Raw genomic sequence first — 13,190 nt, 5'->3', positions numbered from 1 at the left:
AGTAAAACGGACTGAGACATTCTGCAGGCTGCTAACGCTACTCTGACAATTTGCATTACACCCCCCTCAATACAGACGTGTGTAATTTGTGTCTACTGTTTTAAAAGGATTTGAGAAAGTGCACATTTCAATGCGTGTTGGGTTCCCTGCATAAGAATGACTTGCTGCACCTTTCACTGACTTCCCGACAGCCAGCACAAGTTCCGTTTTTAAAATTTAAGATTAAACAATATTTGGAAAAAAGCAAATCTTTTTTTGGAAAAAATATTTGGAAACAATATTTGGAAAAAAGCACCTTCACATGGTGCATTTAATACAATTTTCAGGTAAAAATCTTTGGAGAAGATGAGAAATGCTACAGCGGAAGTTCCATGTCTTGCAAGAAAGGGGGACATGCCTTCATAACACTATACCTTCCACTGAAGCTTAAAGAGTCAGCAGTGGCCACAGAGAGAACCATCACAATGTTTTGTGTTGCAATAACACTTAGCACTAGAGTTGTGCGTGGAATTCATTTCTCCTGTTTCTTCGGGAGCACGAAACGGGAAATCCCCTCCCCGGACATAAATCAGCTTGATACAAAAGCGTGCTGGAGCCGATCCCGATTCCAAGCCTGCTTTTGTTTTGCCTGTAGCAAAACTTGCCTTCTTGCCTTGGAAAGAGAGTGTGTGTGCATGTGTGGTGTGTAGGCCCAGAAAGCGGGCACGCCTGCCAGTACCTACAGCTGAGCGCCTATTGCTCTAGAGCAGGGGTTCTCAAACTACGGCCCGCTGGCCACATGCGGCCTGCTGAGGGCATTTATCCAGCCCGCACGGCCTGGCCTAGCGCAATGCCCATCGCCACTTGCCAGGCCCAATCCCCTCGCCTGCCTCCCGCTGCCCATCCGGCCTGGCAAGCAATGGAAACGGTGAGGGGCTTCGCTCGAGGCCAGGCCGTGTGCTGCACCTCGTGCGAGCCAGGCAAGGGAAGAGCTTCGCGCGAGAACAAGCCACGCAGTGCAGCTCCCTTTGCCAGGCCCTATGGGCAGCGCGAGGCAGGCGAGAGGATTGGGCCTGGCAAGCAGCGAGGGGCTTTGTGCAAGACCAGGCTGCGCGGTGCAACTTACCTGCTTCCCACTGCCCTTTCGTGCGAGCAGAGCAAGGGAGGCTACACCATGCAGCCTGTTCTCGTGCGAAGCCCTCGCCACTTCCATTGCTTTCCAAGTGTCAGCACTGCCAAGATGGCAGACGGAGGCGACGGCAGTGGAGGGGGAGCGGCCCCTGCCAAGCCCTCCTCCACTGAGGTTCCGCCACGGAGGGGGGGGGGCAACCCGAATGAGGGCTTCAGGTCCCGCCTGGCCGCAGGGAAGGCCGCTCCTCGCCGCTTTCGAGCCCTTATAAACGCCAGTCATAGGAAGGGGAAACTCTTCTGAGAATTTAGTAGTTTCTGTTGAATACAATATTTGTATTCCGAGGATTATGTGGATGCCTATGTCATAGTGTATCTGCAGTCTGAGGAGATTAATGCCTATATGGCAGGTATGAGCAAACTTGGGCCCTCTGGGTGTTTTGGACTTCAACTCCCACCACTCCTATAAGCAGCTGAGGGGGAAAATGAAAGGGCCTGAAGCTGTTAGGAATGGTGGGAGTTGAAGTCCAAAGCACCTGGAGGACCCAAGTTTGCCCATGTCTGCTATATAATAAGGCACCACCTGCCCGTCCCCCTCCGAAGTGCTGTGTAACTGTTTGACAATGTCAATTTTTTAAAAAAACTATAGTCTGGCCCTCCAATTGTTTGAAGGACAGTAATCCGGCTCCCTGTTTAAAAAGTTTGAGGACCCCTGCTCTAGAGTAAGAGGTGCTCAGCTGCAGGCACTGTCAGGAGCGCACACTCTCTGGGCCTGCACGCCACACACTCTCTTTCTAAGGAGCGTGTGTGCGTGGCGTGGCATGCAGGCCCGGAAAGTGCACAGCCAAGCACCTCTTACTCTAGAGTAAGGGGCACTCTTGTGTGTGTAGCATGGTGTGCTCTTTTTTTTCAATGTCACAGCTTACCTTTTTCGTTATCCCACGGGGAAAGAAGACTCTTTCCAAGGAGCGTGTGTGTGTGGAATGGCGTGCAGGCCTCGAAAGCGTGTGCACCTCCCAGTGCCTACAGCCGAGCGCCTCTTACTCTAGAGTAAGGGGCACTCTTGCGTGTGTAGCATGGCGTACTCTTTTTTTTCAATGTCACAGCTTATCTTCTTTGTTATCCCATGGGGAAAGAAGACTCTCTTTCCAAGGAGCGTGTGTGTATGGAATGGCGTGCAGGCCTCGAAAGCGTGTGCACATGCCAGTGCCTACAGCCAAGCGCCTCTTACTCTAGAGTAAGGGGCACTCTTGCGTGTGTAGCATGGCGTGCTCTTTTTTTTCAATGTCACAGCTTACCTTCTTCGTTATCCCACGGGGAAAGAAGACTCTCTTTTCAAGGAGCGTGTGTGTGTGGAATGGCGTGCAGGCCTCGAAAGCGTGTGCACCTCCCAGTGCCTACAGCCGAGCGCCTCTTACTCTAGAGTAAGGGGCACTCTTGCGTGTGTAGCATGGCGTGCTCTTTTTTTTCAATGTCACAGCTTACCTTCTTCATTATCCCACGGAAAGAAGACTCTCTTTCCAAGGAGTGTGTGTGTGTGGAATCGCGTGCAGGCCTCGAAAGCGTGTGCACCTGCCAGTGCCTACAGCCGAGCGCCTCTTACTCTAGAGTAAGGGGCACTCTTGCGTGTGTAGCATGGCGTGCTCTTTTCTTTCAATGTCACAGCTTATCTTCTTTGTTATCCCACGGGGAAGGAAGACTCTCTTTCCAAGAAGCGTGTGTGTGTGGAATCGCGTGCAGGCCTCGAAAGCGTGTGCACATGCCAGTGCCTGTAGCTGAGCGCCTCTTACTCTAGAGTACAAACAGCAGGTAAGAAGACTCCTTAAAGTGTGTGTTGGGAAGGGGAGCCTGGGTGGGAAGGCCCCATCCATAATGGTCCGATAGAAAATGGATCTTTCGAGGCCCTACACCAAAAACAGATATCTGCCTTCCCGATTTCAGGGGGCTCCTAAAAAATGGATCGGGGCCTTCACCAAAAGCAGAGACACAAAACGGTTCAAGGTTTAACGGTTCAATGGTTCAAGCACCTTCGTTGACTCATAGTTTCTTGAGCCTTTCAAGGCAAGTCGCAGTCCTGACAGGACCAGAAAAGGATCTTGAGAGAAGTTTCTTCCAGGAGCTGAGTTTTTCCCAGAAGGGTCAGCCCTTGAAACGGAGTTTTCCCTGCTCTTTGAGTTCTATTTGATTTCAGCAGAAAAGAAGATATCCAGGGAATATCAGGCTTGCATTCGAACTGCAAGGTTCGGCCTGACGATTACAAGAACATCCAGCATATGGTCAGAAAAAAAATAAAATCACAGCATTGTTTTGAAATGTCATGTAAGAAATCAGAGGTAAGAAGAATCCAAAGAAAATCAATTCAAGGAGTCTGGACGTGATAGCTGCCACTTTGGAAGTCTATAGAACGGTGTGATTAAAAAAGAGATTTCCTTTCCGGAGCATCGCAGCCTTTCCTCCTTTGGATAAAAAAGCACCCATGTCATTTGCTCAGGGCAAAGTGTAAACCCTGATAATAAACAAAGTGCAGAAGGGCTCTTCCTCGGTCCTGAAGGAAACTTCTATTTATGCTGATTTTTTTTAATAAAAGGCCTCTTGTGAGTGGAAAGAAGCTCCCAAAGTGTTATGCCTGGACTTTGGAGGCTGGGCGATGTTGTCAGAGGAAAAAGGGAACCCGTGCCGCCACCATTTTGCAGCCTGTAGACGAAAAGACATTCTCATCTTCGGGGAAGTAAGGGAGGCTGTCGGCAACCGCCTGGGCGACCCCCGGGGAGGGCTGGAGGCCTTGGCTGGCCAGCTCTTGGGCCACGCACTGCTTCACATGGTGGTGTTTCAGGGGAAGGAAAGGCACCAGCAGGTCGATAAGGCCTTGCGCTATGATCTCAGACTTCCAAAACCCATCTGCAAGGGGGAAAGGAGGAAGGATAATAATAATAATAATAATAATAATAATAATAATAATAATCCAGCATATAGATCTCATTTGCTGTGACATACTGTGTTTTTGTGTCAGTAAAATAATAATAATAATAATAATAATAATAATAATAATAATTTGTGATATGAAATCCAGCATATAGATCTCATTTGCTGTGACATACTGTGTTTTTGTGTCAGTAAAATAATAATAATAATAATAATAATAATAATAATAATAATTTGTGATATGAAATCCAGCATATAGATCTCATTTGTTGTGACATACTGTGTTTTTGTGTCAGTAAAATAATAATAATAATAATAATAATAATTTGTGATACGAAATCCAGCATATAGATCTCATTTGTTGTGACATACTGTGTTTTTGTATCAGTAAAATAATAATAATAATAATGTAGACTCTGCAAGGAAGCAAATGAAACAATAGATTACATCCTCAGCTGCTGCAAGAAGATTACTCAGACAGACTACAAGCAGAGGCACAACACCGTTGCTCAGGGGATTCATTGGAACTTATGCCACAAATACCATCTGCCTGCAACAAAGAACTGGTGGGATCACAAGCCGGAAAAAGTTACAGAGAATGAACACGACAAACAGTCAGCAGAGTGTCTGCTGTGGCCTCATCTTGCTGTATTTCAAATAATTATAATTATTATTATTGACACGATAAGAGGATTTAAAGATTGAACTACAAAGACTCTGGCACAAGTCAGTAAAAGTGGTCCCAGTGATGATCGGCACACTGGGTTCAGTGCCTCAAGACCTTGGCCTGCACTTAAACACAATCGGCGCTAACAAAATTACCGTCTGTCAGTTGCAATATGCCACCCTACTGGGATTTGCACGCATTATTCGCCGATACATCACACAATTCCAGACACTTGGGAAGTGTCTGCTGTGTGAACCAAAACTACAGCCAGCATAATTATCTTGTTTCCTGTGTATTAATCTTGTTGTGTAATAATAATAATAATAATAATAATACAACACACAGTCCTAGATGCTTGGGAAGTGTTCGACTTGTGATTTTGTGATACGAAATCCAGTATATATATCTTGTTTGCTGTGGCATACTGTGTTTTTGTGTCAGTAAAATAAAATAATAATAATAATAATAATAATAATTATTATTATTATTATTATTATTACCCTCCTCTCCTCATAGCTTGAGAACAATTAAAATACAAAAACATTGCAAAAACACCACAAATACACATATTAAAACGTACCTCTATAAAAGCTACACACCAAAATCTATTTGGAGTAGATGCCCCCCAGAACACCTCAGTATTTGGGGTGGATTTTACAGAAGGCAATCCTATTGGGAACCTGGACCCAAACCATGTAGGGCTTTAAAGATCAAAACCAACACCTTGTAGTTTGGCTAGAAACCCATTGGCAGCCAGTAGAGTGGCTTTAGTATCATAGGTTTGATATGCAAACTTCTACCAAACCATGCACAGATGCAGTAGGTTAGGACACTCTCTTGGTGCATGTCTGCTATCAGGGCTCATATGTCTTTCAAAAGCTACTCACTTTGTGGGTTTTCAAAGACAGCTTCCAAAATGGCTGTGTCCAAGTCCTGAAGGCTGAGCTCCTCACGGTCTTTGCGTGCCCGCCAGAGGTCCAACGTCATCTGGTTAATCTGCTCTCCGCCCACATTACTATCCAGAAAGGAGGATAAAAATGAACTGGGAATAAAAATGCTTCATTCGTTCACAAGGAGTGTTTGCAAAGCAACTGTCACAGCTCTGTATTGTTGAAGGCTTTCATGGCTGGAATCACTAGGTTCTTGTGGGTTTTTTCGGGCTATAGGGCCATGTTCTAGAGGCATTTCTCCTGACGTTTCGCCTGCATCTATGGCAAGCATCCTCAGAGGTAGTGAGGTCTGTTGGAATTAGGACAGTGGGTTTATATATCTGTGGAATGGCTGGGGTGGGGCAAAGAGCTGTTCTCTGCTGGAGCTAGATGTGAATGTTTCAACTGATCACCTTCATTAGCATTTAAAGGCCTGGCTGAGCCTGGGAAAATCTTTTGTTGAGAGGTGTTAAGATGTGCCTGGTTGTTTCCTCTCTGCTGTTTTGCTGTTGTAATTTTAGAGAAGTCAGCCATAGCAGAGCACCTGATGAACCAGCCTGGACACAGCATATTATTTGAGAACACAGAAATGCTGGACCACACCAACAACCACCATGTCAGACTACACAGAGAAGCCATTGAAATCCACAAGCATGTGGACAATTTCAACAGAAAGGAGGAGACCATGAAATGCCCCACAAAATCTATGCCTTCTGCATCGAGCGCGTTTTACCTGACAAAAATGAAGATGGCTTTCCTGTAGTTGGTCCCGAACACGACCCACGACGATCCCAAGAATGGAAGGATCACGTCAATCAAGCCCGGTGGCATCTTATCCATCTCGTCAAAGATAAACACCGACCGGCTGCAGAGGGTTAAATTCCCTTGGATCCAGCTCTTCAGATCTTTCTAGAAAAAGGCAGAGTGATGAACTTATCTGTATCTCTATTTTATACACACACAAACACATATACATACAGCGTGTGTGTAATACATACATACATGCACACATCATGTACAGTGAGAGAAGCCTCCCACAAGGATGATAAAAACATCAAATCATCCAGGTGTTCCCTGGGCAACGTCCTTGCAGACGGCCAATTCTCTCACACCAGAAGCGACTTGCAGTTTCTCAAGTCGCTCCTGACACAACAAAAATAAATAAATAAATGTATACACCCACACATTGGAGACTGACTGTATATAACTCTCACACACTGGGGACTGTCTGTATATAATATACACACACATATACATAAATACACACTCACATATACATACAGTGTGTGTATCTCTCTCTCTCTCTCTCTCTTTCTATATATATATATATATATATATATATATATTTATATTTATATACACACGCACAGTGTGTGTTTGTGTGTATACATACACACACATACAGTGGGGAATGCCTGAATATAATATAATATAATATAATATAATATAATATAATATAATATAACATACTCACACACATTGGAGACTGTCAGTATATAATATAATACATACACTCACACAGACTGGGGACTGCCTGCATATAATACAGGGTTAGTCAAAATGCATAGGCCAATAAGCCATTCAATTGAATAGCTTATTGGCCTATGCATTTTGACTAACCCTGTATTATACACACACATATACATATATACACACACACATATACATACAGTGTGTGTATCTCTCTCTCTATCTATATATATATATTTATATACACACACTCAGTGTGTGTATGTGTGTATACATACACACACATACAGTTGGAAATTCCTGAATATAATATAATATAATATAATATAATATAATATATAATATATACACACACACATATATATGTATATGCGTATATATACATACACATACAGTGGGGACTGCCTGAATATAATATAATATAATATAACATAATATAATATAACATAACATACGCACACACATTGGAGACTGTCAGTATATAATATAATACACACACTCACACACACTGGGGACTGCCTGTATATAATATTATACACACACATATACCTATATATACACACATATACATACAGTGTGTGTATCTCTCTCTCTATATATATATATTTATATATACGCACAAATAGTGTGTGTATGTGTGTATACATACACACACATACAGTCGGGAATTCCTGAATATAATATAATATAATATAATATAATATAATATAATATAATATAATATATACACACACATATATATATGTATATGCGTATATATACATACACATACAGTGGGGACTGCCTGAATATAATATAATATAATATAACATAATATAATATAACATAACATACGCACACACATTGGAGGCTGTCAGTATATAATATAATACACACACTCACACACACTGGGGACTGCCTGTATATAATATTATACACATACATATATCCACACACACATACAAACAGTGTGTGTATCTCTCTCTCTATATATATATATGTATATACACACACACAATGGGGACTGCCTGAATATAGCACAATACAATACAATACATACACACATACATAAATACACACACATATACATACAGTGTGTGTATCTCTCTCTCTATATATAGATTTATATACACACACACATACAGTGGGGAATGCCTGTGTGTGTATGTTATGTTATGTTATGTTATATTATGTTATATTATAATATAATTATAATATAATTGGAGACTGCCTGTATATAATATAATACATACAGTGGAGATATATATATATATATATGGTGTGTGTGTAACATTATATACAGGCAGTCCCCAAGTTACAAACAGGTTTGATTCTCTCACGTCCCCTTCTCTCACCAGCTCCCTAAACCGCTCCTGGAAGGGAAGGGCGCCCACCCAACTTCAAGCCTTTCCAGCCTCACCTTGTACTCGTTGGTCTTCTCCGCGTGCGGGAAATGGACCACGGGGGAGAAGTGGTGGACGTGAGTGCTGCGAGGTCCATCCCGGAAGAGGTGGCGGAGCAGGAGGGAGGCGGCGTACGTCTTGCCCGTTCCGGTCCAGCCGTGGAAGGACATCACCAGAGGCTTGGCTGGGTCCCGGTTGCCCACAAACTCCCTCAGGCCTTGGCTCAGGAGCTGCCGGGCCAAGGGCTGCCCAACCAGGTTCAAGGCTAAGTCGCACTCCAGGCCTGGGAAGAATAAATCAATATTATTATGAGGATAGCCATAATATGCTCCTAGATGTTCCTGTAACCAATCTGGCTGCCAGTTTTCGAACCAGTTGGAGCTTCCAAACTTGGTACAATGTAAAACGCATTTCTTCATCCAGCCCATTCCCTCCTCCAGGAATTCATTCAGAAGAGACAGGGTATCTTTAAAAGTAAATAAAGAAGAAAATTCAAACACAGGGGAACTCCAGAAAAGATACAAACAGGAACAGCTAATCACCTCTCATCTCAACAAAGAATTCCCCCAGGCAGTAATAGGGCACACCAAACAAACTGTCAGGCCATCAAATGCTAATCAAGGTGGTCAACTGAAACATTCACTACGTAGCTCCAACAGACAAGAGTTCTTTCTCCCACCCTGAACTTTCCACAGATATATAGACCCCACTTTAAACAATTACGGCCCAGCATACATGTCTGAACACAGATCTCCTATAAACCATTCTCTAATGAGGCTCTGCTCTCGATCCTGCCTGCCTCCCAAGTGCAACTGGCAGAGATGAAGGTTGTTAATGTTTCTTCCAGCAATTTTCACCCCAGCCTTGCATTCCTCAAGCCCCGCACATCACATGATGTGTTCTGCATACAAGTTGAATAGGTTGGGGGAGAGGATACAACCCTGCCTTACGCCTTTCGCAATCTTGAAGCAGTCTGTGGGCGGGCGATAAATATTGCAAATAAATAAATAAATAAATTTTCCTAGTTTCCAACAGGCCTCCCAATCTCTGAGGATGCCTACCATAGGTGCAGGCAAAACGTCAGGAGAGAATGCTTCTGGAACATGGCCATACAGCCTGAAAAACCTACAACAACCCAGGCTATCTTTAGCTGTAGCTCAGTGGCTCTCAACCTGGGGTCCCCAGATGTTTTTGGCCTACAACTCCCAGAAATCCCAGCCAGTCCTTCACTCAAAAAAATTGATTTTGTCATTCGGGAGTTGTAGTTGCTGGGATTTATAGTTTACCTACAATCAAAGAACATTCTGAACTCCACCAACGATGGAATTGAGCCAAACTTGGCACACAGAACTCCCATGACCAACAGAAAATACTGGAAGGGTTTGGTGGGCAATGTCCTTTGGTTTTGGAGTTGTAGTTCACCTACATCCAGAGATCACTGTGCATTCAAACAATGATGGATCTGGACCAAACTCTACACCAGTGGTTCTCAACCTGGGGTCCCCAGATGTTTTTGGCCTACAACTCCCAGAAATCCCAGCCAGTTGACCAGCTGTTAGGATTTCTAAGCTTTCCTTTCTTCTCATAATATGGCCACAGTACTTCACCTTGGCCTCTACTATCCTTCCCTCCAATGAGCAGTCAGGCTTTATTTTTTGAAGTTTGCAGACGACACCAAATTGGGAGGGATAGCCAATACTCCAGAGGACAGGAGCAGAATTCAAAACGATCTTGACAGATTAGAGGGATGGGCCAAAACTAACAAAATGAAGTTCAACAGTGACAAATGCAAGATACTCCACTTTGGCAGGAAAAACGAAATGCAAAGATACAGAATGGGGGACAATGCCTGGCTCGAGAGCAGTACGTGTGAAAAAGATCTTGGAGTCCTCGTGGACAACAAGTTAAACATGAGCCAACAATGTGATGTGGCGGCAAAAAAAGCCAATGGGATTTTGACCTGCATCAATAGGAGCATAGTGTCTAGATCTAAGGAAGTAATGCTACCCCTCTATTCTGCTTTGGTTAGACCACATCTGGAATATTGTGTCCAATTCTGGGCACCACAACTCAAGAGAGATATTGACAAGCTGGAATGTGTCCAGAGGAGAGCGACTAAAATGATAAAAGGTCTGGAGAACAAGCCCTATGAGGAGCGGCTTAAGGAGCTGGGCATGTTTAGCCTGAAGAAGAGAAGGCTGAGAGGGGATATGATAGCCATGTATAAATATGTGAGAGGAAGCCACAGGGAGGAGGGAGCAAGCTTGTTTTCTGCTTCCCTGGAGACTAGGATGCGGAACAATGGCTTCAAACGACAAGAGAGGAGATTCCATCTGAACATGAGGAAGAACTTCCTGACTGTGAGAGCCGTTCAGCAGTGGAACTCTCTGCCCCGGAGTGTGGTGGAGGCTCCTTCTTTGGAAGCTTTTAAGCAGAGGCTGGATGGCCATTTGTCAGGGGTGATTTGAATGCAATATTCCTGCTTCTTGGCAGGGGGTTGGACTGGATGGCCCATGAGGTCTCTTCCAACTCTTTGATTCTATGATTCTTGGAGTCCTCGTGGACAACAGGTTAAACATGAGCCAACAATGTGATGTGGCGGCAAAAAAAGCCAATGGGATTTTGGCCTTTATCAATAGGAGCACAGTGTCTAGATCTAGGGAAGTAATGCTACCCCTCTATTCTGTTTTGGTTAGACCACATCTGGAATATTGTGTCCAGTTCTGGGCACCACAATTCAAGAGAGATATTGACAAGCTGGAATGTGTCCAGAGGAGAGCGACTAAAATGATAAAAGGTCTGGAGAACAAGCCCTATGAGGAGCGGCTTAAGGAGCTGGGCATGTTTAGCCTGAAGAAGAGAAGGCTGAGAGGGGATATGATAGCTATGTATAAATATGTGAGAGAAAGCCACATGGAGGAGGGAGCAAGCTTGTTTTCTGCTTCCTTGGAGACTAGGACGCGGAACAATGGCTTCAAACTACAAGAAAGGAGATTCCATCTGAACATGAGGAAGAACTTCCTGACTGTGAGAGCCGTTCAGCAGTGGAACTCTCTGCCCCGGAGTGTGGTGGAGGCTCCTTCTTTGGAAGCTTTTAAACAGAGGCTGGATGGCCATCTGTCAGGGGTGATTTGAATGCAACATTCCTGCTTCTTGGCAGAATGGGGTTGGACTGGATGGCCCATGAGGTCTCTTCCAACTCTTTGATTCTATGATTCTGGGATTTGAAGGCCAAAAACATCTGGGGACCCCAGGTTGAGAGCCACTGTGGTAGCTGTTTCTGAAGGCATGGAGAAATAGATGTGGTGTCATCAGCATACCTATGACATCGCACCCCATGCTTACTGATGATCTCTCTCAGTGGCTTCATGTCAATACTAAAGAGCAATGGGGATAGAATGGCTTCTTGTGGGACAACACATCACAACAACACACTCCAGGCGCCTTAGGCCAAGTCGCCCCTCAAAGGCCGGAAGCGGGACTCGAACTCGCGGCCTTCAGGGCCTAGGCCACGCCTCTCCTCAAGAGACTCACCGTGGAGGTCCGGCCGGAAGTCGCACTCGCAGGAAGCGGAGAAGCTGCAGTACCAGGCGCTCAGCCCCCAGGGGGCGCTCGAACCCACCAGCCCCAGCAGAGGCAGAAGCCGCAGAAGAGGCCGCGCGAGGGAAGCCCCGCCCCCTGCCATAACAGAGAGAGAAAGAGAGCGCGAGCGAGCGACAGCGCAACCAAGGCCCGCCTGAGACATTCTAGTCAAGTTCCGGCAGTGGAAGGGGCGGGGCCTGAGAGGATGTTTGGGAAGGGGGCGTGGCTTGAGGGGGTGCTTGAAAGGGGGCGTGACCGGAGATGTTTGAGAAAGAGGCGTGGCCTGAAGGGTGTGGCTTAAAAGGGGGTGTGGCCCGAGGGGTGTTTAGAAAGGGGCGTGGCCTGAAGGACAGTTTGGGAAATAGAGGGAGGGGATTTATTTACTACAGAAATATAGTAGTAAATAAATCAGTGCTAAAACTGTAGTGTTCCCTCACTTATTTACTTATTTATTTATTTACTTTGCTTCTATACCGCTGTATCTCAAGCCCGAAGGCGACTCACGGCGGTTCACAAACAGTAAAAACAGTAGAAACAGCAGTGGTTCCATACAACATATAACAATTGACTTAACACATTATCCATAAATTACCAATAAGCAATTACAATGCACAATTATTACAAAAAACAACCGTACCCAATCTTCTCATCATCCAAGCGTAGTCCAGGTTCGTCGTCCATTGTTCCATTCCTATGTTCCATTACCAGATTGCACTAAATTACTCAAACGCCTGCTCAAACAGCCAGGTCTTCACCTTTTTGCGGAATACCATTAGAGATGTTGCCAGTCTAATGTCCGTAGGAAGGGCGTTCCACAGCCGAGGAGCCACCACCGAGAAGGCCCTATCTCTCGTCCCCGCCAGCCGAGCTTGAGAAGCAGGCGGGATCGAGAGCAGGGTCTCCCCGGAAGATCTCAAAGTCTTGGTGGGTTCATAGGCAGAGATGCGGTCGGATAGGTAGCTAGGGCCGGAACCGTTTAGGGCTTTAAAGGCCAACGCCAGCACTTTGAATTCAGCCCGGTAGCCAGTGGAGTTGGGGCAACAGGGGGGTTGTATGCTCCCTGCACTCCGCTCCTGTTAAAATCATGGCTGCCGAGCGTTGGACTAGTTGGAGCTTCCGAGCTGTCTTCAA

At 45.1% G+C, this 13,190-nt stretch overlaps 1 protein-coding gene and 1 long non-coding RNA gene across 2 annotated transcripts in view; both read right to left on the bottom strand.

Moving 5' to 3' along the window:
* Window positions 1–13,190, bottom strand: part of LOC137097664 (uncharacterized) — a 214,331-nt gene that overhangs the window by 34,995 nt on the left and 166,146 nt on the right. The gene's annotated exons all lie outside the window — the stretch shown is intronic.
* TOR2A (torsin family 2 member A) lies at window positions 1,579–12,256 on the bottom strand. Its single transcript, XM_060757212.2, has 5 exons — window positions 12,012–12,256; window positions 8,495–8,760; window positions 6,359–6,534; window positions 5,584–5,711; window positions 1,579–4,005 (listed from the first exon to the last, which is right to left on the bottom strand). Exons 1-5 carry the CDS (start codon window positions 12,220–12,222, stop codon window positions 3,761–3,763), a joined length of 1,026 nt encoding a protein of 341 aa, XP_060613195.2. The 5' UTR covers window positions 12,223–12,256; the 3' UTR covers window positions 1,579–3,760.

This window comes from Anolis sagrei, chromosome 11 (assembly GCF_037176765.1).
Source record: "Anolis sagrei isolate rAnoSag1 chromosome 11, rAnoSag1.mat, whole genome shotgun sequence".
Classification (NCBI taxonomy): Eukaryota; Metazoa; Chordata; class Lepidosauria; order Squamata; family Dactyloidae; genus Anolis; species Anolis sagrei.
This window is presented reverse-complemented; position numbering and strand designations above follow the sequence as displayed.

Bases quoted from the DNA above. Each gene is read 5' to 3' on its own strand.
- TOR2A (XM_060757212.2), bottom strand. From the start codon at position 12,222: ATGTCTCAGGCGGGCCTTGGTTGCGCTGTCGCTCGCTCGCGCTCTCTT. The intron at 5,712-6,358 runs GTAAAACGCGCT...CTTTCTGGATAG, and splicing joins GCCATCTTCATTTTTGTCAG to TAATGTGGGCGGAGAGCAGA. The intron at 4,006-5,583 runs GTGAGTAGCTTT...TCCCCCTTGCAG, and splicing joins TGTCTTTGAAAACCCACAAA to ATGGGTTTTGGAAGTCTGAG.